The sequence below is a fragment of the Anopheles funestus genome, chromosome 2RL (assembly GCF_943734845.2).
Source record: "Anopheles funestus chromosome 2RL, idAnoFuneDA-416_04, whole genome shotgun sequence".
NCBI lineage: Eukaryota > Metazoa > Arthropoda > Insecta > Diptera > Culicidae > Anopheles > Anopheles funestus.
In genome coordinates this window covers 30,298,776-30,324,414 of record NC_064598.1, presented here as the reverse complement: position 1 = coordinate 30,324,414, position 25,639 = coordinate 30,298,776, and the positions used below count along the sequence as shown (strand labels likewise).

At 43.5% G+C, this 25,639-nt stretch overlaps 2 protein-coding genes across 3 annotated transcripts; both read right to left on the bottom strand.

The window, feature by feature from the left end:
* Positions 1 to 330: 330 nt before the first annotated feature.
* LOC125765777 (mycosubtilin synthase subunit C) lies at positions 331 to 17,341 on the bottom strand. 2 transcript variants are annotated; one of them, XM_049431239.1, is made up of 7 exons: positions 16,813 to 17,341; positions 5,941 to 6,205; positions 3,338 to 3,802; positions 2,187 to 3,263; positions 1,702 to 2,101; positions 1,358 to 1,621; positions 331 to 1,274 (listed from the first exon to the last, which is right to left on the bottom strand). In XM_049431239.1, exons 2-7 carry the CDS (start codon positions 6,068 to 6,070, stop codon positions 944 to 946), a joined length of 2,667 nt encoding a protein of 888 aa, XP_049287196.1. In that variant the 5' UTR covers positions 6,071 to 6,205; positions 16,813 to 17,341; the 3' UTR covers positions 331 to 943. The 2 variants fall into 2 exon arrangements, with proteins under 2 accessions (XP_049287196.1, XP_049287197.1); XM_049431240.1 differs by lacking the exon at positions 16,813 to 17,341 and adding an exon at positions 14,420 to 15,262.
* Positions 17,342 to 24,134: 6,793 nt separating this feature from the next.
* LOC125765830 (PBAN-type neuropeptides) lies at positions 24,135 to 25,185 on the bottom strand. The gene is made up of 3 exons (XM_049431321.1): positions 24,996 to 25,185; positions 24,625 to 24,922; positions 24,135 to 24,558 (listed from the first exon to the last, which is right to left on the bottom strand). Exons 1-3 carry the CDS (start codon positions 25,077 to 25,079, stop codon positions 24,377 to 24,379), a joined length of 564 nt encoding a protein of 187 aa, XP_049287278.1. The 5' UTR covers positions 25,080 to 25,185; the 3' UTR covers positions 24,135 to 24,376.
* Between the last annotated feature and the right edge of the window lie 454 nt (positions 25,186 to 25,639).

The following is a 25,639-nucleotide window of genomic DNA, read 5'->3' as shown; positions in this document are numbered from 1 at the left end:
TATAAAGAATATATATAGTTCACATACGCCTCTGAGACATGGACTTTGTCCTCAAATCTGGCCGTACCCTATTATCCGCGTCCAAGAGGAAGATGCTCAGAAGGATTTTTGGCGCCGTATGTGTGGAATAACTATGGAAGAGCAGCTATAACGACACGCCCTATAAGTTGTATGACGAGCTCACTATCATACAGTGAAATTGACCCGCCAGGCGCGTTGGTTTGATCATGTCATTCGAATCGACACCAGACGACAGCGTTCGATCGTGAGCAGTTTAGAGAAAAACGAATTGCTAATAGATTGTTTGCTTGAAATACGATGTATAGACCATTTTATAGCACCACATTTTTGTTTGTTTTTATTAACTTTTCATTAAAATCTAGATAGATTCATTGTACAGCGGTGTAAAGTGTCTTTTATAATTTGTTGCTGTTTTCGTATGTTTTGTTGAAACCTGTCCCTAAACATGCAGTGGGGCATTATTTCCTCATCGCAAAGCAATGTTTTTAAATCACATTTGTTTATAATACCTTCGATACCCTGTTTTGTGCCACTTGTTCGTATATTAAACAATGTTCGACCGATCCAATCCATGGAATCGATCATTTCCGTTGTTTCTATACCACAAATTAAATACTGTTCACTTAAAGTTAACTGATCACTGAATTGTATTAAACCGTCCCATTTGGAAATGGAAGCCCCGTACCGAATGCATAAAACTAGGACATGTGCTGTTAGCGTATCTGTGAGGATCCTAGACAACGAAAGCTGTTGAACTCCCGCCGGTGGCCGTCACTTGCAATCCGGATCTTGTGTCGTGTGTGTATTGGTGCGCTCGTGGGTACGATAATACGTTTCGTGTTTCATAAATTAAATAACTTAATTAAAGACTTAATTGTTTGTTCTTGCTTTACTTGCAGCGTAAACAAACGGATCCCGCATATTAACACCGAATGTCCTTCCAGTGTACTACGGCGCGTTGACTGTCTGGAGCAGCGGCGAACGGTCTCGAACCGTCCGCGCTGTAGACGAACTGATTGACCTGATAGTCTAGCATCGTTTTGTAATTGTACACGTTCGAACCGAGCTGCTGCGTTAGCGGGTTTGTGTTGGTGGTGAAAATTCCTGCAAAGTTCCGACGCTTAGCCAACTTCAGCACTTCACTTTCCATAAAGTGCATAGCCTCAATGTTTTCCTGAGCGGACAGCTCCGCACACGTACCCATCATGAAGGAGTGTAGAATCTGGTTTTTGCCAGTGGGTAGTTGACTATCTCTGTGGATTAACACAACCAAAAAAGGTGTGTTATGAGCATTGAATAGACAAGAATCAGCCAGAAGCACATGGACATCACTTACCGGATAGGTCCTTCGACGGATTCCAAGAATTCAAACACAATGATCAGTTTGCTGGTAACGGTCACTTCCGGTTCGTCGTGCGCATCAAAGTTCAGGGAAACACCTACCGAGCGACCAGTTTCATCCTTCACGATAAAGCTCAGCCCCTTCTCGATGAGAACCGTCCAGATGTCTTCCAGGATGTCCCGGTAGTCTGTTTCGTAGATCTGCGGTTTAAGCCACTGTTCCAGGTCTGCCTTCTCGAAGAAGCTTGAAGTAATGATGCTGCAATGGTAAGTTTATGGAGGTAAGTACATGTTTCTTAAACACCACTTAATATAGGAATAATTTAACAAAACACTTACTTTATGGTGTCATGTTTGTGTTCGAGTGCCAATGGGAATGCCGTCAGTTGCATACGGTAGTCAAACGCGCCTTCCACAGTTCCATTTCCATTGGATTCGAGCTGATGGTTTTGCAGTTCCCGTTCGTCGGCACAAATTTTGTCCAAAATTTCTCCCAAGTTCTTTGCTCCGATGAATGTGGTAATACTAACTGGGTACCCTTTACCACATAGCTGTGTCACGGTGATGATCGAGTTGAGCGAGTTGCCACCAAGTTCGTAGAAGTTGCTAGTTAAGCAAATTTTAGCCCGTGTCGAACGACCGATCACTTGACCGACCGTTTCGAAGAGATCCTTTGCCACGGTTAATCGACTGGCTGGAACATTCGTATAGTCATACTCGATCTCAATCTGAGTATCATCTAAAGAAGAGGTGTAGAGAGAGATAGAGAGAAAAAAAACATCAGAACACTCCATACATTTGCACCGCAGAACGTCTAAACGTACCATTATTGTTGGTATTTTCATACATCTTCAGCAACGTTTGGCGATCGATTTTTCCGTTTACGAGCAAGGGAATGCTATCGAGCAGAATTACCTGCGGCATCATATAGTGCGCAAGCTTGTCACCAAGAGCTGCCTCCACTTGCAGTCCCGTCTGGAAATGGCTGTCCTTTTCCAACGTTACGAACCCAAGCAGTGCCTGATCAATTTCGCCGGCATGATAGCAAAGCACGATACCCTTATCAACACCGGTCAATCCAAGCAGATTCGCTTCCACTTCCGACAGGTCCACCCGGTGGCCACGGATCTTGATCTGCGAATCCATACGTCCCTGGTAATATACGCATCCTTTGCTGACCGAGGCATAATCACCGGTTTTGTACAGCCTCCCGAATGAAGGATCGATCGCCAACGGATTGTCGATGAATCGATCCGGATCGCGCCCATTAACATACCCTTCAGCCAGATTCAATCCGGCTACGTACAATTCACCAATTTCCTCAGTTCGTACCGGGCGAAGATCCGGGCTCATAATGTAAATGGTGGTGTTATCGAGCGGATACCCGATTGGGACTTTCTCGTACGCTTCCAGCTGCTTCTTTGACTCGCACACGAAGTACGTGACGTCACCCATCACTTCAGTGGAGCCGTAGAAGTTGCACAGTTGGTGCATACCTTCCTGAAAGTAATCGAAGAATTCACGAGCCAACGAAATCTGCAACGGTTCACCGGAACACACCCAGATGCGCAGGCAGTAGAGCAGTTTTGAACCGGACAGTGGCTGTTTCTGTTGCAGTGGCAAATAGAGCAGCAGCGAACGGAGCAGCGTCGGCACCAGAACCAACCGTTCGATACGATAACGCTCCAACACTTCAACGAGCTTTTCCGGATTGTTGGTAATCTTCTTCGGCACTACCACAATGGCCATTCCGTTTAGCAATGGGCCCCATATCTCGGTGACCGAATCGACGAAGGTAAGGGCCGTCTTGAACACGCCGATGCGCTCCGTCGCAGAGTAAGGGAAGCGACTCCACTGCCATTCGAGCCGGTTCAGGATGGTTTCATGGTTAAGGCGAACACCTGTAACACGAGCATCATATTAACGATCGCGATCATCAGATGCATCAAATGCGAGGTGACCCGTTGTTACTTACCTTTCGGCACTCCGGTACTGCCCGAGGTGTACAGTACCAGGGCCAGCTGTGAGTCACCCTTTCCGAGCATCGCTTCCGGTCGTATGTTGGCGTTGCTCAGATCGCTCGCCCGTTTGCGCAGCTCGGCATAGCTGATGGCGGGTGTCTTGCCAAAGATGGCCGCATTATCGTAGTCATCGTCGTACACAACGAGGGCCGGTTTCGCTTCACCCAAAATGTGCTGAATGCGGTTCGGCGGAAAGGTTGGATCGATCGGTAGATAGGCGGCACCCGCCTTCCAAATCGCAAGCAGTGTCATTACCAGACGGTCGGTCGGATGCATGCACACGGCCACGATGTAGTCACCGTCGGTGTTGGGCGGCGAACGGAAGTGATCCTTGATGCGGTTCAGCATGGCCGAGGCCAAACGGTTCGACGTCGAGTTGAGCACGTTATAGTTGATCTGCACTTCGCCACGTACATCGTCTGGGGAGGGACGCATCGAAAGAGTTCGCGTAAAGATTACTACATTTGCTATGTCAAGGGAAGCCTACTTAATGGATGTTTTGTAAACCTGCATGTCAACATTTGTAAACTAAACGGAAAAGGACAGTCGGTCAGAGTAGTAGCGTCATATCGTTGGATCTCGGCATTGTTCACTTGAAGTTTTGCCATTGTTACAACACCGGCTTGTGGAAGCTTCGTTCTTTGCCCTTCTCGCTATCTCTTCCATTCTTTTTTTTTATTGGTAAATGCATTACTCTATCGTCCTAATCGGGAATATAGCATCGGAAACGGATGTACCGCCCTTGTGGAGGTAACCCTTCATTCCATTCAATTCAATTCACGTCCGACCCAAGACCACAGCCGATCTAGGTAACTACGGCACACAGGGGTTTATGATGGTCTTGTTTAACGTTGGCCGTTTGCAGGAGAAGGTTTAACTTTGGCTTGCCACCGAATGCCGCAACCGCTGCACAGAGCCTGACCACCGCATAGCCACCTGTCTGTCCGAAAGTTAATGATTGTAGCGATGAGGGAATTGCGCAAAGCAGTGCGCAAAAAGTACAGCAAGTGTTGTGCAAGTGCGATCACCCAAGACCCGTTCGGATAGGTTTTTTTTGCGCACGAGGGGCGGGGAGTCTTCTAATGCCGACACGAAACATGGCCCTGGATTAGTGGTGTGGTGAACCGCCGGGTCGACTAACCCTTCGAAATTGCACTTGAGTGCGGCGTATAGACCGTTCCCACTTGTAACCGGCTTGTAGCGATACCTGGCCGCTGCTGGTGCTGCTGCTGTGGGCCATACTCGATCGATCGGTCGTCGAACGGTGGTACCATTGGTGGAGGCAAATATTGGGTAACCGCACCAGTGTGTATGATCTTCGCGCGATCGTCCAGCACCATGCCCACCACCACCGTTACCAGTCGGGCAAGAAGCGTGGAAACGCGAGAAGGAAAAACGAAATGACGGATAAAAACAAGAAACACCACCACCAGCAGTGGCTCACGGTCAGCGCGTGACTCGAAGGAAACTCCGCTGAAAACGAAGCTTCGCAAGCGGGTGAAAACGGTCGGTGGCCGGTGCAGTGATTGCCGCACCGTTTGCTCGCAAAAGGGAGCTCGCTTTTCTTGACCTTGAACTAGAATTCATGGTCCGCACGTTTTTAGTGTGGCGGGAGGATGATATTCCGTGGATGAGGCTGGCCGTTTTATTGCTTGTTTCAGTGTCGTATCATTTTCGTTGCGGTCGGATTTGGCTACTGCTGGTGGGTCTCTCGAGGCTTGTTTGGCCGGTTTTGGTTCGCTAAATGTCACACTCCGTCAGCACCGTCCAAGAGGTGGATGGCGGCAAGCTGCTAGATAATGCATGAAGAACAGTGACCTGCCGGTGACTGGTCGGTCACCAGCATCTTAAGGCAGTTAATTAGCCAGTGAAAGGAATACATTAAGCGGCATAGAAGAAAAGCTGTCAGTACGGCACGCTTGATATTGGTACTTTTAAGTTTGTACTAGATGCTGTAAATTCGGTCACATCTGACCTAGACAGTGTGGTAGAACGAGATTGTATGGAGATCGCAAAAGCTTCCAAGGTTGAAGGCATAAGCTGGTAATTAAATTCGTATGCACATAATTTATGTATATGTAACCATTTGTCTACCCTACTGATTGATTGAGTCGATTGAAAGGATTAAAGAACCTAAACATTTTTTATTGTGGTATTGGGGAAAGATTTAAAGGCGCGATACACGTTTTGCTTTCCAGATAAAAAAAATGATTTACTTTGGGACGGCCTTTTGTCAAAAAAAAATCATAATCTTCAGATGAACACTTCTCTTAAATTTTTACGAAACTCCTGATAGATTGTTGTGTGGATATTTAGCTGGCCAAGAATCAATCTTAATCAATCAAATCGCAAATTTTTAATTAAACATCAAACAATGTCCAACCACAACTCGGAACCAATCCTTCACGCTCGGCAGAAGGTGAACTGCGAAGAAGGGAAAGTGGCACCCAAAGGCAACCAACCACGGTGACATCGATCGGATGGTGGACGTTTCGGTCTAAATTGAAGTTCATACTGTTGAAGGCTCAATCCGGCACCAACCATTGTCTGTACCTACCGTTGTAGATGAGTGCCGTATCGGTGCCACAGAATTTGTCAACGTTCGATTCAAAGGTGCGATGCAGTAAGGTCGGCTGCAGGGGACACAGTTTTCCCTTGACTACGGCCAGCTGCGGCAAGGTACCCATGGTGCTGGTTGGCTGTGGTGCTTACTGCTCCGACTCGATGGGATGATTTGAAGCTGTACAGTGACGGCCGTCGTTCCGTTGGATCACACAGACAAATAAATGTACGCTTTCTTCTTTTTCCGGCACGGGTTTTTGCTGTAATGGTTAATATGGAATAGAAGACAAAACAGAAAAAAAACAAAACGACAATGAGAAGCGGAACAAGGTTACTAGTGAATCTAAATTACATCTCAAAGGAACTCGGTATACATTGGGGCCAACGACGACAAAAAGAAGCTTTTTTTCTGCCATGATAAGCCACGGCCAATAAACGGTGTTAATAGGCAATACTAAACATTGATTGGAATCGATTAACAGAAGTGTATCAAAGTGTCACACAGTGCTACCATTATGCAACGCAACGATCATTTCTTCTCGATACCGCTCGATCGCGTTGTAAAGGTTAATATTTCAATCGTCTTAACGCGCCTGTCCCCCACATCAAATAGTATGCTGCTGACTGCAATAGTAACGTTTAAATTAATCGATAATTTTATTCGTTGCGCGTGCCAGCAACTGGTTCACAAGCTGCTCGGCGACTGTGGTTCACCAATGTCCGGTCACGAATACCGGTGGGAAGTAGCGTCCGTGCACCGTCCGCAGCAATAATAAGGTAAATCCGTTTTTCGATTTATTTTCCTCATTCGGCTTCGGCACGCGCCATAACAGCGATGGAAGTGATACACTTTCGGCACCATCGGCTGCCACCGTTTTGATGTAGTGCAGAGAACCCCTCAAGGCAACTTATGGCGCACGGCTTATGTCAGGTTTGGTGAGGCGATAGTATTTTTTGCTGTTGTTATTGTCATACTTAAGCCACCTCTTCTCGATTGTTTGCGGACTTCTTTACCGATCAGGTATACACCGGTTATTTATATAGTGTTCAGGTTTTACTGTTCCTTTACACCTAAACTAGACGATCGCAAATCTGCCTGATCGAGTGAATGTTGGCTTAAGTGCGTAAAGCTTAAGTGTGGTTGCAATTTTCATTAATTTATCTATTTGTGCGCTTGTAGGATGCCCAACGATATGGAGGGATTGGTGCCCAATTCCATTTTCCTTTCCACCATGTCTGTGCTGCCGACGGCCATGCGTTCGGACAGTCGAATTTATCTGGGCGGGATTGTAGCGTGTGTGCGAACTTGAAAGTGACGATCCGTCTCATGATTCAAGGACGCGAAGGCCACTAAACGGACGGTTGCCGATCTTCGGCGGTGCCGGTTGGTACAAAAACAAAACAGCAAAAGGGTACACACATAACACACCCTCCATTCAGGGGTTCAAATTGGTTTACGCCGCACGCGTCTGGGTGCGTGTTGCCTTTTTGGTTAATAACTTTTCCTTGCATTGAAATACAAGGGCACCGGTGGTGCGCGGAAAAAAAAAGATCTAGGAAGTATGCAACTTTACAATACTGCATGGTTGTTCTTACGGTAGTCACTCATGTACGACAGTATTAATACTTAACAACAAATAATACTTAATGCTTGCACGAGCTTATTAAAATCAGAGGGTTCGCTTCTGGTTCATCGATTTAAGTCTCCCAGCACGTCACGACCTTCACAATGTAGTGCAGATTTATTCTTGAAGATGAATAGCGTTGTTTTTCCTCCACAATCTTGATCTCGAGATTCCTTTCTAGTGTGTACCCTGACTAATTTGACTGTATTCCGTTCTCCACTGTATCCTTGAAGTGGTTTGACAATTATTGCACAAAAATTAAAGCTATTGCTTACAGAAGTATACTAGTCGTTGGTTTTGCCCACAACTCAAGATGATATAGATGGTTGCGCTAAAAGCAAGCAACTTAGCATCACTTCCGGTACTACTTCTGCTGCGTGTGTGATGGAAGTGTGTAAGCTTTAAGAATGGCTGTCCCGAAGTAATGGCTTTAGAAACACTGAGAATATAGTGCTCTTTAGTACTTGCAAATCGATCGGTAGCCGTTTAATTGTTTGGTAGTCGCGTTAAACCTTCACCATAAATGCGACATCGAGTGTGGATGGTTCGAGAAAGGACGATCGTTAATCTGGTAACTGCATCGATCAATATGCAACTTTGCTGTAAAAATCCGTACATTCTCGGTACCCGGTACCGCCACAGCACGGAAGGCGATTCGAAGGACATTATCCACCTTGTACTGCTGCTGCATCCCAAATCCGGGTGTCGGGGGCTAGGCCGGTTACGTGTGCGTTGCATGGCCAGTCCTGTTTGTGAGAGTTATTTTTGGAATAGCACGCTCCAGCACGGTGTCCTTGTCCGGTCGGCAGGAACCGTGTGAAGTCGTCTGCGACTATTTCCGGAACTTCACTATTTTAAGATACACTACTGTAAACACAAGCTTCCCGTTCATCGCTACGGGTCATCCCATGCGTTCAAGGTTTTCAGGAACAGGTTTTGGAGCGAATATTTTTAGACCATACTCCAGATTATTGCTCCAGCGTGCATCATAGCCGTTGGAAAAAATGCAATAAAATGCTTTTATTTGTATAGTTGGGATTGCCCTAGTCCTGCGATGAGTTATGGTAGGAGTTATGTACTTGGTAGAATCAAACTTAGTTTGCCTAATTGAACAGAATTTATGCAATATAAGCAATAAAATGCTTAGTTTACTAGTGGTGATCTCCACTTTCGATCTAATACATTGAGGCAATTCAATTGGAATCTGATCTGGATCGCCTCCAACTGGCAAGGACATGGCAAAATGGTTATAAAATTGATTCAACGAGCCATCATATGACCAGTATGCTCAAGTTTGTAATTCAAGACTTAGAAGGAGACAAAAAATTTGGAAACATTCTAATAACCAACCATTTCCTGGCATTCCAATAACAACTTTCTTGGGTGTAGTTTCCAGCTGTAAAATGCAATTCGTATTACAGCACAAACATTTAATTACGTAGGTAAATCCTAGCATATCTATGGCAATCCCCATACGCGCCGACTGATTGACGTTTCAATGAACAAATTATAGCCAATTTCATTGCATACATTTGCTATTATTATCCTCCTTCATTTGGGTACATTTTTAGCGTATATATGTTCTAATTAAATCATCTTCTAATTTAACTAAATTGAAGTTGCACAATGAACGCAATGGTTACGACCGTGGAAACAAAATCATTGCAAATTTCGAATTAATTCTACCCAATAATACGAATGGTACTAGAGGGTAGGGGCTAGCAGCTCCCTCCAATTCAATCCATCTCCGTTTGCAAATAATGGCAGGAAATTTTAATTAACAATTGTTTGCGTTCGTCTGACTTGATCACATCGTATGCAAACAAGTGAATCAACAAGGGGTCTCAAATGGTATAACACGTAAACAAACACAGACACACACACACACACACACGTACAAATGGGTGGCCAGCATCAAATAGGCTGTTTCGTAATTAGGAAGAGCGGATCGTGCGTTCAAAACCCCCCGGAGTCGAACGGCACTGTGAACCAAAGGATGATCGGTTCGTTCGCCTACATTTGTGTGCATATGTGGCCGAGGACATGGCAAGGTTTTGCTTTTCACAGCTACTTTGTGTACCGAGTGGCTGGTACGTTTTTGTTCTAGATGCAGAGAGTGTCCATAAGTACCGGTGGCGGCATGGTCCAATTTGGAGGTAATTCAATTAGCGCGGCGCAAGAAATAGGCCCCGATGCTGCAGGCACGTAGAAACGAATTTGGAAATTGGTTTCAATTGCTTTATTGAAAAATTGCGATCAAACCACCTGCCACGCAAGTACCTTTTTGGTTTGAACGATTTGTTTGGTGACTATCGAGCATGCGCGTGCCTTTTTGTTCCATGCCGTCGGTGAAAATGGTTGCAAGTTTGGAAGCTTTTTACTTAGCCTCAGTGTTGGTATAAAAAATTAGGTTAACTCTATTAAATTTATTTGAGATGTGTAGGTGTTAAAAAAGTGATGTACAACATGATCCTTATAGCCAAGACACATCGATGGTCAGTCACGCAAGACATCAAGCAAAACAGAAGAATACACTTATATCCATCAGAACCTGCTTGAAGACTAGTAGCTATTAAAATTATTACGACATCCTCAGTCAATAAAAAAACATACCGATTTTGATCTTGAGCCCAAAAAGCAGCGCTCGCAACATGAAAGAACAGTGTCCAGGCTAATGGTCGTGCCTTTCCACTATGCCAATCATTTACTAGCATGGATCAACATCGCGCAGAAATAAATCAATTATGGTGTTATGATCGATGAATTATTCATTTTTCACCGTGAAGTGAACGCGTGGCTTCGCCGGAGGGTTTTTTTGCGAAATAGTTGTTCCTTTTAGTTTTTGCTATAATTTACACGACTTCCAATCAGGATTGTTTGTTCTCGATCTTTCCATAAGCTGGACAGCAACGTTACCGATATGCGAAAAAATAATCCTCGCTGGGCACGTGTGGCTAACGCATCGTTTAAGTCCTTGAAGCATTCCGGTCCGGATACGCATGCGATCAACCGACACATTCGGTGCCGTTGTGTTGTTTGATCCAAAGATACATACCAACGAGCTCAAAAGGGTACGATCGAGTCCGGCATTAGGAAGTGCGAAACAGGGAAAGGAAGTCCAGTTTGAGGTAGGAAAAAATTTGAATTCCTCCTGTCACCGCGGTGACGGTGATATAAGCATCTATGACAAGCTGTCAAAGTTTTGTTGAGCGTGCCGACCCTTTCCTGGTTCGATGATGCGGTAGGGACCTTGGTTACCTACGCATATCGGGTGCGAAATCCGATACGTCGGGATACAACTTTCAAAATGAAAAAAAAACACCCCTCTCGGAAGGACATAACCGTGGGCTGACCTTGGCATTCACACAGAAAGCAATCCCAGGTTTGGCTGTCTGCTCTAATTTAAGATCGTTCATCTTGCGGATAAAGACATATGTCGCTTTGTCGCGTGCCAGTTGAACTTAAAGCCCATGATGGACGGTTATTCACCTTGTTCGGCCCTAGGGTGGTAAAAGGCTGTATATAAATAATGTTTTTTTTTTAATTCTGTTGTCCACTTAAGCTTCGTTTTGTGGTCTTGTTTGGAAACTTATTTACGAGCTTTGGTTCTCCAATTGGTCACACCTCCGGTACCCGTTGGCCCCCATCGAAACGAGTAGGAAGGATTGTCTTATGTGCGGTATCGGTGCTACTAATAACATGTTAATTAGTTACTGCGAGCATTACTTTTAACAACCATCTAATGATTTAATTGCGCTAAGGTGTGGAGTGCAGCGCATGACGCACAAATGGAAACGAACGAACGGCGTTGGTCGGAAACAATTACCCACTAACATCTTCATCTAATTTGTTTTGCTTAGCCCCGCTCCAAAGTGTGCGGAGCAAAAGGGCAAAGTTCTGTTAATGGATTTTGTACAAATATTGAACTAATATTAACACCTACCCGGTCCGTTCTGGAGACGGAACGAATGACTGACCGGAGAAGGGTGAGAAAAAAGGTTCTGATGCGGAAATGGCTCACCAAAAACAATAGCTAATTACACATTACAAGCCATACGCATCGCATATGGGCGCATATGATAAACATCAGTAAGAATCGTTCGGCAAACAGTCATCCACACAGGGCAGCTTAGCATAAATTAATTGATTGATAAATTATGCAACATTCGTCATCGTGCGGGCGATCGTATCGTATGTATCGATGCGAGCTCGACTTCTCCGGCTAGTGTATTGCGGAATGGTTATGTGTATTTGTAGCGCAAAGTGCAACGTGCAATCGTCAGTGGAATTTAATTATTCAATCGGTCTTTTCCAAGCTAACTGGGGAAGTTTCACGCCAACAGCTGGGAAAGTTTCGCTCGGTTTATTGTTGTTGAGTATATGCAGTTGTAGAACAGCACTTCGAACAGACCGAAACCCGCAATAGAGCGATCATGTTACAGGCAAAAAACAAATATTCAATTAATCAAATCACTTGAATGGGGTGTTTTTTTTTAAATCCCTTGAACTTGAAGCTCGATCAGCTGTGCTATGACTATGGGGTGTTCACAGAATGCAGGGTGAATGTTGCATGCAAATAGTTCGATAGGTCAGAACCTGTAGCACGTGCTAACTTCAAGCAGTAATACGTGGGGATTTGAGGAAACATCGATCACAGGAACGTTTTCTGCATACACAACACCACCTCATCTGGTCATTAGTCACACGGGGACGACGGGGAATAACCGATCGTATTCTTTTACCACCATTTCCAGCAACTGTATTTGCATATGCGATGACGCGTGTGATTTCTCATGCTGTGAGAATAAGTGTAACCCTTCCTACCCCATTGGTGTCAACAACAACAGATTGTATCGGGATTGGTGGGTGATTTTTTCCTGAGCATCCGACCGCGGTATTTCCGGTGGTGGTATATTGGGTGTGTGCATGAGGAATCTGGGTTATTCCGTCCTTCCCCGTAGAAAGATGTATATGACAACGATCTGGCGCTGATGCCTTTCACATTCTCGGTAGAGCCGAGGAACGTAACGAATCGTTGCTCCGTTTGCATCCAAAATTGTTCGAATGGAGTTGTTCAATACACTAATTTACTTTGATTTATAAGGTGACAGGTCACAGCTCATAGATCAACTGCTGCTGTGCTCTTACTCGAAGCACTCTACTATGTAGTGTAGCATTGAAATAAGTGCGTGTCGAATCTTGATCGAAAGATATTTTTGAGAAAAGTGACAAGGACACGCCAGATGTACGAATCTCAAGTGGCGATCAAGGGTTTATGTCTTCAATATTTGTTACCATTTTAACGTCGAAAATACATCAAATCACTGTTAATGGTGGTGCAAGGTGCAAGATTTCTACTTCGCACTTTTCCGTGTCGGCAAGATCACACTCCATGATCGTTGTTTTTAGATTACTAATGACGGAAGCGGAGTATATCATACGATCTGCTGAATTCTGCCTAAATATTTAGGGTTATAAAATAAAGAGAACGATCCAACTTTACCCCACGACACCAAAAGCTATGGAGCGTGATCGTAGAATAGTTGATATCTCGTCGTCGTATGTCGTATTTTAACAAACTTTTTTAAGAACTTTTTTTTCTGCTTGTCGGTGTTCCCCTTCACTGCGATCATGTGGTGCATGTTTGGCGCACAGTTTTAAGCGATTCTTGTACGATCGTTCTGAAGCTGGTTTTTCTCGGAAGCTTTGTTTAACACATGTTCTTTGTCTAGAGAGTCCATGTGTGAAGAATTGATGTTAAATTGGTAAGAAATTTGTTACAAATTACTGATAGATTACAGTAAGATAAGATTCGATTACTGAACGTTACTGACGTGGACTTAAATGCGCTTACGATCAAATCGAACGATACGGTTCCGTACGAAAGACTGTGTAACGTTCTTCTAGTCGTTTTTGTCCCCCCCCCCCCCTACACTTACTGGTGCACTTGTTTACGCAACCCAGCTACACCAGTTACAGCCGTTTATTGAGAAGCGTTCAATTAGGTTTTAATTACACACTCTTTTTTTTGCAACGCTTACACGCGACATCCGTTCCTGTTTCCTGGCAACTGGTGGCCACCGCACACTAGCGCTGGCGGTGATTTGCGGAAAACCCTTCAATAAATTATCAGTCTTGTCCATTCATTGTGCCGCAGCTTCACACATTAATCACGGTGCACTCGTACATCCCGGGTTTGCGAGACTTGGGTGAGCGCGCAGAATGGTTCATGGTCTCAACACGGGGAACGAGGACCATGTAGAACGGGGAACAGAAAAAGAAAAACTTAAGAGCGTTTTATTTTCCACGTCCCAGGGTTCCTACCCGATCGACCGGCGATCGATAAAGCACAATGTTCGGTGGAATGCTTTTTGTTACGATACGTTGTGACAAAACCGCTTAACCGACTCGCTCAGGATGATGGAACAGACACATTGTGGTCCCGGCAGCTTCGCAAACTTCAACAACCCCCCGCCTCAGTGGATCGCGTTTTGTGCCGCACGGTCTTCTTAGACATTCGCTCACAACATTCGCTGATGTGCCCGGGACGGCAACCGATCGACGTTGAATGCCTTTGATTGGAATAAAGTGAAATTGATGCCGGTCAAGAGCACTTGCGTTCTAAGCAGGCGTTCCGTGATGCTTGACTGGCCACTTTTGTTCCTCGCAGTATGTAGTAAACTACGCCAAAGAAGCAAATTTAAACACAGACACGTACATGGAATGTTGTCACTTCACTCGTCACATTTGTGTGGTTATGTTGAGAGTGGCATATCTTCTGATGCGCCCAAGTGTCACTGATCGGTAAGTGTTTACACGTTACACAATTTGTCCACAGGTTGTACTCACCTGTCTGTGTTTGTGTGGCGTTACTTCTATTGCATCGATGCCAGATCACACCGACGATACTAAAATGAACTATTCCGATCGAAATATTTATACACCTTGATGGTTGAATGACTAAACCGCGATGATGATGATGCTTCTAGCCTAGTATGACCGAGTGAACGACGATAAAGATCCACACTCGTTGAAGTTCTAAGTGCAAGTGAAAGCGTTAGATGCTAGTGGCGCAATTTCGCCCGTCTAGATTCGCGCACATCAAGTTCTCAGGGAAATAATTGGTGCGAGTGGGGATGATGGTAGAGAGGCGAAACACAGTAGCTAAACACACATAACGTCGCGGTTCTATTCGTTGTCGATCGCGGATCACAAACGGATTGAAAGGGTCACTTGGAAACGAAGGGAATCCGAGGGCGCACAGGGTAAACTCAACTGACCTGACCCTACTACATTCAATTAGCTGAGCTGGTATCCCCCGCTTCCATACCTTCCTAGGTGTCTCACACTGACCTACCGATCGGTTGAGGTGTCCCAGGCGGAAGTGAGTGAACGATCTTACCCCATGGATGAATAATAGAAGGCAAAGATCGCGTTTGCGCGCTTCTCAACATCCCGTGATGCAAATCTTTTGATCGAAGACAATTTAGCAGCGGCAGTCGGCAATAAAGAGATATCAATGCGATAAAGTTACAGCTTTTCTTTCTGGATTTTTTATGCGATTTAAACGTTCCCCGGTTTGCGGCACGGGGGCAAACGATGGGAATTTAAACTGCACTGCGTGACTGCAAAACCAAACCAAACCGTCGATGACCCCATGGGGAAGAAGCAAACATAAAGTATCGTCGTTGTTGCACATAAACGAACTTGGATCGTTCCCGTGCAACGTAGGCGGATTCTAGGCACCCCGTGGTACCTGCAATAGGATGCAATTGTTGCGTCAGCCATCCAGTTAGTTGGCCCTGGACCGGTATGTGGAACCATAATAAGCTCGAGCCTCGCCAACAAGGATCACACAGCTTCCACTCTCGGCGTGTTTTTTTTTGCCCTGTGCTGTGTAGCTTTACATTATCTCCTGCACGGACAAGCTTTACAACCATTCTCCGTATTACCTTCAAGCGGAAACAAAACATTCCGCAGATTCCGCACCGATCGTAAGGGTAAAAACCGGAGCATAACGTTCTACACGCAACGCTCATCGCACCGGTAAGGAATTCAGTTCCTACGTTCGTTGCTGCATTCGTGAGGTGGTGTTTTTTTCCATTATTGTAGCGCTCATGTTTTGAGAGATGAGACCTTTGCGAAGCATGCAAAAGGCGCCTCCATCGCCCCTTTGGTGTGTGTGTGTGTTTTTTTGCCTCTAAATTCCAATAACGCATAGCTGGTGTTAGAATACGAATGTTACGAATGGAAAGGAAGTTGTTCTTTCCGTTGGCACGCGATCTTCCTGAACGGGGCACGCGCATTGCGCAGTTACGCACGCGTACATTGCCATCGGTGTGGCGCGTGCGGACCAGTGGCGTTACGATCACTGCCACATCACCGTACACCGGCTCATCGATTATTAAACAATTAAAAAATGCTTTGAAATTCAAAATACAAGCCTGATTGAGATCTTGGTGGACGATCGGTACTTCGATATGGTGGGGCTGGTTGTGTTGTTTGCGCAAAAACTTTCAACACATCGCAACTCGACTCGACTGTGTCGAATGCACTCGGTCGGTACGGGGTGCGTGAGAAGAGTGACGCATGTATCGGTAAACAACTTGTTCTGTGCAAAATACAGCAAATTATTCGGTCGTTGTGGTGTGGTTTTTGATGCACGATGCTGCACGGTGCCGTTGTCACTGATCGTTTTGGGAGGGAAAAAAAAACATTACGAAGCACAACATGTTGCTTAAAGTTAAAGTCCTCTCATGCTTGGCGTGAGGTTGCTTTAGTATTGGATTTTGTGTTGTTATTTAAGTTTATGTTTTGTATTACTAAAACGTACATATATGAAAGTAAATTGCGGCATCTGAATGATTGCTGGCTTAATTATGATTTTGCTCAAATTTATACAAATAATAATAATTAATATATTCCGCTTGAAGTATGAAGCATCGGAAGCATTTCTGATTACTACAAACACTACACAAATATTGCAATTTTTTACACAATCATAAATTCCATTTAGAATATATTACTAAAAGTGGCTTAGTTCTGACATTTAGCTTCAAAACTTGCGAATGTTGAACATGTTTTACTTTCGATTATTTTACTGCTATCAAAAAGCAGTGATTGAAACACCTGTTTCGACACACAATTATTTATTTTCCTTAAACCGCACTAGCGATTCAATGCCAAGTTTAGTTAAGTAAATGCTATTTTTTCCAATACAAAAAGGACACTATATAGCTTACATGAAGTTTTCCTTTTCCACTGATTCCTGGTTTGTGTCGAGAGCACACTTGCAACAGTCGTCACTTGTCCGCACCAATGTTCTTCGTCTTTTGCAAATCACGAAAACTGATCACGCACACTTGTAGCGAGAAATCACTTTTTCACAAAATATATTTCACTACGATGATGTCTCTTGCTATTATTGCCCGGAGCTTTTCGCGGCAAACATTCGCTGCTGAATGTTTTTCCTTCGCTATTTTTTCGGTGCAATTTGTTTTTTGTTCCTTTCGTTAGGCACGAACACTTCTACACACGTCTGATAGTGGACCCAATCACAAATCCGGCAAACAAAAAGGGATGCGTCTATTGGGGCGAGGTGCTTGTTGGGGATGTTCACACCACTCGCAGACTTTGGGGCTGTTCGTGCGGCACGAAAAAAGGACACCAGCTCACGGTGCGGTGCGTGCTGCTGTGGCTAGTTTTCGAAACAAACTAATTGACTGAAAACGGCTCCATATTGCTTTTATACGGCCACCCGGGCCACTGGCCCCAACCGCTGCCGAGATCGCTGAGCGTGCGCTGGTTCGTGGTTTCGTGCTACGGTGCTGCTGCGGTGTTTTGCTCGGGACCCGAGCATCGGTGCAAAAACCGATGCTGACGCTCCGATGGTAGGGATGAAAGGAACTTAATGGTTGGCGCAAAGGAGGGTAAGAGCGTTTGCTTACTACCAAGGAGCACAGTGGACAGTGAGTGGAAACCTTCGGTGGTGGCGATGGTGGCTGCAAATGATTCTCGGAGTCCGGAGCGATGGAGCTTTCGACGACGAGCTTCGTCTTTTGGCCTGCACATAACGGGGGGGAGGGCCTGGTTATCTGAAGTGGCTGGGTCTTTTTTCCAGCAGGTTTTTCTCGCGACTTCGTGCCACGCTTGACGAGGCTTCATCTGAGGTTTTGTGAGATTTTCAGTATTCTAATAACAGTCTCATTCTGTCCCGAGCTTGACATAAGCGGGTGGAGCAAACGTGTGTCGCTGTACAGTGAAGCGTAGCTATCGGTTATAATTAGCGAATTTTTGAAATGTTGATTGTGCGACACACGGGATATGTGTGATAGGAATTCCTCCTGCCAGGCGATAGGTGGACAGGTTGAGATCATGCTTGACAGTTGAAATGATCAAGCTGGATCATGTTCAAGCATTGATTGGCATGCTGATCCCGTTTACACCTCAGTGGAAATGGTATTTCATTCGGCAGCTGGGGCAAATTTTTCTATCGCAAAGGTATTAGGCGAACAACTTCACCTACACATCCTTCACGGCACGCCATTGCACCCAGTATTTCCTAAGCTGAAGGTTGGCAGAAGTTTATGTACAAAGTTGTACAACATTACTGCTGTAGATCAGGAGTTTGTTGCAAGTTTTGAGAGACTTTGATTAGCCTCTTTCGTTTCTAGATCAGGAGTAGGTGGAGATACTTCCACTGGACAGATATAAAATAAGTAAGAGAATACAATCTATGTAGATACATTCGCTTCATTAGTTCTTGGAAAGCTGGAATTGTAAATGGAAATTAAATCCACTTTCATTTTTCACTTAGACTTTTCATATGCTAGATCGAAGGTTTACTACGTTGCTACCTGTAATATAATTTTATAAGCAATATATTCGATATTTTTACTGTCCAGACCTTTATTTCTTCTTCATGGTGGCTAATACTCTGTGCTGGAGACAAAAGAAGGGGCCTCCACTAGATGCAGAAATTTACAAAAAAGATCTCGTCCTTCTAGAGCTGTCCCGCAAGAACAAATTCCTAGAATCCTAGAATTCTAGTCCCAAGAATACGAATGGAAAAGTAGGTAACGTATGAAGTTGCCGACCATTTTGCGTCAGAGATCAATAATATTTATCACCGTACGATACCCTCCAGAGTCAGATGCAATAAAGCTGTTGATAAATGAATCATCCATTATCATTAAAGCTGATGAAGGAGGAGAAAAAAAAATCTCAACCAACTATGCAACTACGGCTTCATTTGTGTACACCTTCCCCTTGTCTAGCGCTGTGTTTACGTCGATCGAAACTTCGTCCGGAACTAACCTATCCTATCGCGAATGAAGAATGCCTGCCTGGTTTGAACCTACGTGTGGGATCGGTACTAGGTAGCCGCTGTCCAATCCAAGGTCGCGCTACATTCAAACTGCATGTAAACCCGCACTGGAAGCCACGCGTATAAGTACCTTCACTGCAGCTATCACTGCAGTTTGGGCACTCGGTTCGGTATGTGGCGAAATGGGTACTTCAACCTTGATGGTCAATAATACTACTCGCTGCTATTTCATCTGGACTGGTTTTGGCGAACTTTGGAGTTGATGGTCTTGATCTTCGTGTGAAAAGTTTGACAGAACTGACAAACCGGAAGGTAATTATTTTGGCTAGAGTTCTTTAATTACCTTTTGTTAAAAGCCATTCCATTCAGTAAGAAGTGACGGACTGTACTTCTCTTCTTGCTTATATCTTAGAATTTCTCTTGTTGCTTGATGTTACTCAAATTTTTTGTATTTTAACATCCACTGTTTATTGTTATTAAACATTTTAAATTATCTATTAAACCCTCTATTAATAAATGGTTGACACTGTAACCTGTTTTCAATTGCATAACAATAATATGAATAATTTAACACTTTGGATTAATAAAAGGGCACGATGTAAGCAGCCACGTACTCTATAGTGATGTCTAAAATAATTAATCAAACGTTATCTACAAAACAAGTGGTGTTACAGGTTGTTTTTACGAGATTGACTCAGTTCATCAGCAGTCCCAGTGAGTGTGTGTGTGTGTTGAGAGTCATGTGGCCGACGGCCGATGCTTGTACCAGGTGTGTAAAATGCATTTTCATGAAGCGTAGGCAACCTGCTGATAAGTATGACAATCATTTGCACTTTATGTTCGCTTTTTATTTTTTATTGCGAGAAATGAATTGTTTTTCCTTTCAGTTTGTTACTTTAAAGCTTTAGTTTAGCTATAAATAAATATTTTTATTGGTATTAACAAATTTAGATGTAAAAACATTTTTTTTCAAATACATCAAGAATTGCGTTATTAAAGCGCTCATTAAGGAAATTTCCTTTTTTTCCGTTAGGAATATTATTAACTTTATGTGTTGGTGAATTACACGAGTAACACGTAAATTTATTACAAAATAAACATTAAATAAAAATGAAAATAATTGCAAGACAGATTGTAGACCATAAAGTATCAACTAACACTGATTGATGGTGGGCTAATTTGAATGAAACCCTCTCTGCGGCTTGAAATTACACAGAGTAGTGTTAAAGACATTGTAATAAAAGTTCACCATGTAGCAATAAAATGTACGTTATGCAATGTGAACATTCTGATGCATGAACCGCGGCAATAACATTTAATTGATTTGGCTTTTTATCGCAATGTTCAAGGATTAAAGTTGATCTACTAACTTTGTTGGTTCTGCTGTACTTACTTTTATTGCCAGAATTTTACCCTTTACAAAAGAGTTTGGTCAGTTTGTGATTGATTAGTTGTAGGCTTTTTCCGTGATGAGTGATAGGGTGCTGATCGCTACAGGGGATGACATCCATCCCCAACCAATGGGTACTCGTTGGGTGTGAGATATCGAATTAAGGCTAGAAGCGTTGTTGGAGATTCTGATTTATAATTATTTTATAATTTGCGATAGAATACGAGTTGGGAAAGATTTCAATGCCTTAGAAACGATGATGGGTAGACATTGAATTAAGTGTAACAAAATGTAGGTTTTGGGAATATTTCTTTTTATGATTGGCAAAGGAATGTATTACGTTATAAGCGTAAAACATGGACGAGTAATAATCAATAATCATGGTGATGCATTTACAAACATTCTTCAAGAAAAAAATGTGTTATTTATTAAATATGTTTGAGAATTTAATAGACTTTTCTTCAGAGTCTGTTTTCAAATTGTAACAGCAACATTCTTTCCTACTTGAAAGAATTTAGATCCCCTTTACTCTTCCAGCTTCAAATCAACCAGTGTCGATTAAGTGGCTCCTTCATAAGCACATCAAAACATTTCTGCGTTGCCTTGCGCTGCTCCTTCAGATTCCACCGGATCTGGATCGAACCAGTTGGCGAGTTTTGTTTCGCGTAGTTGAGGAAGCATGGCACCTGCCCAACACTCGCTTATTTGGTCAAACATCACTCCGTGACATGGCGTCGGAAGCGTGCCTTGCTGACAGGCGTACGAACATAAATTAGTTTTGCAATAAGAATGAAAAGGAGTGAACATCAATCCACCCAGCGACCCCGAAAAATGCCACAGCAACATTGTAACGCTGTTGAAGGTAAATAGTACAGTTTAGTAAAAAAAAACTACCACAATGCAATATTAATTACAGAAAATGCTCTTGTTAAGATCGATCGCACGATCGATGCACAGAGGAATGCATAAAACATTTATGCGTGCTAATGAGCTTTAACCTTACTGTAACTGATTGCAGTACTTTTCACACATGGGGCTGAAGTGTAAAGCACCCGATCTAAGCATGGGAAACGACTGCCGCAACGTCCGAATGAGTCTCAATCCATTAATCCACCCAAGTAATGGTCAAAATGTTAATCATGGGCACGTGCCGTTCCAAGTTTTTTTTTGTGTTCTGCTGTTTTTATTTTCGAATCCTTGTGTGTGTCCGAGAACAGGGGAAGGAACAGAAAAAAGCGCATGGAGTGAGCCGCGCGAGAGACAAAGGAAACTATTACTAACCATAAATTTCAATGCGTGTCCGGATTGGAACCCGTTTCGGTACAGCTTTAGGAGGGACAACGCTAACGTCGTTGAGGATAACAAGATTTTAGACCGATTCCTTCTACCGGCGATTATAGCTGGAACGGGAGCACGCAACGTCAACGAGCGCTGAAGAAGGAAGTCAATCGAAATTTGATTGATCGCCGCTTAGTCGTTTTTATTTGGGGATATTGAACTTGTTCGAGATAAGCTCCAAAATATCACTAGATACGTTTTATAAGTTTGCTAATTGTTTCTGCTTGCTTTATCTCTCATACTCCGCATTGCTATATCATACAATGCAGATGCATTCCTTGCGCTGAAGTTTAATGGCAATGTGTTTTATTTGTAAGTTTTTGCTATAACTTTTGCAATACTTGCTCTATACTGACCCTGGCCAAAGCTACTTTAGGTATGGCATAACTTTGAGCAACGGCAAGGCGTGTGCTTGGGAGTTAGAGTTAGTTCCTTTCACAACGACTTGTCCGGGTTTGTAGAACATGTTTTTTTTTACCTACTCACTGTTTGATCTTTGTTAAGTTTTTTTTACCCCCCCATCACTGTCGCTACAAAAGATTATGAGTAAAAAGTCCTTCAAAATTCCTTTCTGTTGTTTGCGTGCGTTTTGTTTTCTTGTTGCTACTATACGTTGGTGTTGTTTTCTTTCCATTTCTGTTCGCCCCAACAGCGATCATTAACAAAAGTTGGGATACAACAAAAAAAAAAGGAATTTTGTTTTATTTTCTCTACAGTGTTTAAGAAATTACTACAGTCCATTGACTAGTAAATTGTTTTGTTCGAACATTGATGGCGGTTTTTTGTTTGTTTGCTGCTTGTTGTGATCTCCATTCTTATGATTCTATAAAGTTTCAGGGTCAACGTCGGCAAGATTAGTACACGATTGTGACTTGTGCATCGTTAATGTGACGTTTAAGGAAGTGAAGAAAATAGTGCACTTATGCTTTTTGTTCTGGTCTGCTTTTTGCAGCCCCTTTTTAGTAACTGTTTTTCATTTTTTTTTTTTACTTCCATTTCTTAACACTAGATCGGTACGAGGATTAGAATGGTTCGTCCCGAGGGGGTGTGAAGGATTCCATTTTATGCTGCCCCTGACCGTTTGCACTAATCACCTGAAGCACCTTTTGTATGCACCCTTCGTATTTGCATCAGTTTTGTACGGTGCATTTTTGTTGTGAACCGCGCGTGCCATACAGTTATGGAGCAGAAAGATGAATGGCGGTGGGGCGGAGGAGCGAATCGTAGCTAGAAGGGTAAAACCATGGCAGATAGAACAAAGACACATAATATTAGTAATAGGGACGGAACTGGTGCGCGCACCAGTGTTGATCTTTTGATTGCACAAGTCGGGGAGCCACGGTTTCGGCATGGTTGAGCAGTTTTATGACGCACCTTCCGCGTACTGTCTTTGATTTTTATGTTCCCATTGCAAACCGTTCCCATTCCACTCACCCACCGTGGTTCGCTGTTCTAAGTGAATGAAATAATAATTGAAACAACAACAAAAAAATTAATTCAAAATGCAAAATGATACAAATGGCGCAACAACAACAATGTCATTTTTTTGGGAGATTATTTACATGAAGTTGGCTATTGAATTGAATGCAAAAATTATGAATGAATTTGACAAGGACCAGAGGGATGGTGTGTCGTGTAGCCAAAGAATAACATGCAGATATGTATGAAGCACTTTTTAAAACATAAAATCTTTGATATTAAAAAAACATAATATACATAACGCAGACTTTTTTGCCCAACTTAAGGCGATCGGAATCGGACCGGTTTAATTTTCCAAACTTTGTTTGTTCGCGTCCGAAAACGGGTCTCCTTTACATTTTACGATACACGCACCAATGAAGCATCAAATCAATTAAATGGTCACCACTACGGCTGACTGTGGCTAACTTGTCCTTTCACCGTGCCCGGGTTGTGGCTGTGCTTCCCCAAAACACTTTTGCCATAAATTGGTTTTAACCGATCGTATGGTTTATAATTACCTGCCCCCTTAGCGCGCGAGGCACAATGACAATCGATCGTTTCGTGTGCAATTGATGGATGACAATGCTGCCCGATTGCTTTGTGCAGATATGCTTTTGGTTGGTGATTTTGCGAATTCATCCAGAGATCCGAATGTAATACGGATTCTGTTTTGTTGGTTTGGCAAATGCGGAAGGCAACACGGTGTTTGATTTGCGAACAATTAAATATGTTTTAATACCGTTTTCTTTCTTTTTTGGTTTTGCTTCGTTTTGGTTTTTAGGTGATCTCGAAACAGAATTTAATTTCCTGCTAACAGCTTAAACCCGTCAATCCCGTGTGTAACAGGATTGGATGAGCAATTTAGTGCTCATCAATCGTGTAATGGTTGTCGGTTGATTGAATAATGGTGCATAATTTAACAATTTGTGACCCATTTGGTGAAATGGCCGAAGGGGGTATGCACGATTGTGTTGTGTTTGTAACGTGATCTTAATTTTCCGCCCAAAGTTAAGATCCAATTTCCCATTGAGCCCGGTTAGGAAGTATGATTGATGTTGGAGATTCCTAATACTTTATTACAATACAGCGTGCAATTTTACAATTTTCGTCGAGAGTTTTTTTTTCTGGTGGCATGTTTTCTGGCACCCTTACACCAGGCCGTCAAGTTTATCGGATTCCAGCCATATTTTTACGCAAAAGGTTAATTCAATTAATGCCGATAAACTTCACCGCCGGGCTAGGCGCTTGCGTTACACACCGTTACACAGTCACTGATCGTTCGGGTAACGCTTCAGTACACAAACTGGAATGGTAGCGGATATCCACCGTTGTACGCACGTCCTAAGCGTGGTGAGAAGGGCAGATTTCGGCCAAGCCGTGGTGCAAACGGTGGCCGTTGATGATTCTCTCCGACCGAATCCCGTCGACCGAGGCGCGGTGATGTTGTGTGGTAGAATACTGGCTGTGGTTTTCCTAAGGAATTAAAGGAAGATCTTTCAGACTTCGACGATTTGGCTCCCTCATGTTAGGTTGGCTTACGTGGTTTTGTTGTGAGTAATAGCACCATGTAGGGTGATCCCTGGACAAGCTCGGAGGCCAACTTTTGCGGTGGTTCACCCGCATAACCCAACGGTTCACTGTCGAATTCCTCCACCAGATCGTCGTGTAAATCCGTCGCAATGGTACGTTTGCCGAGCCGCGGGCCAAACCACATGGCGGCAGCCCTTTTGTTGAGCCCTTCGGCCGTATCATCCCGTCTAAGTACATCCGGTTCTGGTGCGCCTCCATCCTGCACCTCACGCCCCGATGTCGTCCGCAGGTCCGCGTACTTTTGATCCTGAAAATTAGTATTCCATACCTTAGGCGTATCACTTTAGAGGTCAATGGGTGCGTGCATTGAAAAACGTTACATTTGAATCCATTTCCACACTCAGTGCACTTTTGATAGCCAGATATAGGCAGATGAGATGGAAAAAAAAGGAAAACCTAAACATGGTTTGCTTTTTCGGGTACTGTCTTTTGGCTGCGTATCGAGAACTGTTCACTGGTCTGTTGGTAAATTGCAACTGTTTCGTTAGTTGGCAGGATGGCTATTTCTTATATAGTTCGGCCAAATATCGATTTTCTTCCGATCCTGATGTTTGGCTCGGAGATGAATGAATCCGATCGACACTGTGTAGGTGGCAAAGCAAAATCCCTAACACTCCAGGATATTGAGGGTAGAACGAAAAGTAGTAGAGATTGAATATTATTTCCTTTTTAAAATGTTTGCTTCTTTTGCTGTACTTGCAGTAGGTATGGTAATTTGATTGGCATTCAATTAATAATTTACTCATATAAGCAACCAAAACTTGTGTCTTTTGTGGCGCAAAACATATGTCTCCGAAATGTAGTATACCGTAAATGTCCCATATTAGCAATTCAAGAACAATTCTGCACACTTCGGTACTGCAACTTACCGGCCATAGCTTCAGTGTTTATTAATTGAAAATTCATCTTCCCTGTTCAGTCCACCTGTACGCTGGAGAGACTGTTGTCTGTACCATGCATGGTC

What these genes read in the sequence shown, in the direction of transcription:
- LOC125765777 (XM_049431239.1), bottom strand. Translation starts at nt 6,070, where the DNA reads ATGGGTACCTTGCCGCAGCTGGCCGTAGTCAAGGGAAAACTGTGTCCC. An exon ending in CAGTACCGGAGTGCCGAAAG is followed by an intron (nt 3,264 to 3,337) that starts GTAAGTAACAAC and finishes CTCGTGTTACAG; the next exon opens with GTGTTCGCCTTAACCATGAA. An exon ending in TGAAAATACCAACAATAATG is followed by an intron (nt 2,102 to 2,186) that starts GTACGTTTAGAC and finishes CCTCTTCTTTAG; the next exon opens with ATGATACTCAGATTGAGATC.
- LOC125765830 (XM_049431321.1), bottom strand. Translation starts at nt 25,079, where the DNA reads ATGTTTAGGTTTTCCTTTTTTTTCCATCTCATCTGCCTATATCTGGCT. An exon ending in GTGTGGAAATGGATTCAAAT is followed by an intron (nt 24,923 to 24,995) that starts GTAACGTTTTTC and finishes ACTAATTTTCAG; the next exon opens with GATCAAAAGTACGCGGACCT. An exon ending in ATTACTCACAACAAAACCAC is followed by an intron (nt 24,559 to 24,624) that starts GTAAGCCAACCT and finishes TTAATTCCTTAG; the next exon opens with GAAAACCACAGCCAGTATTC.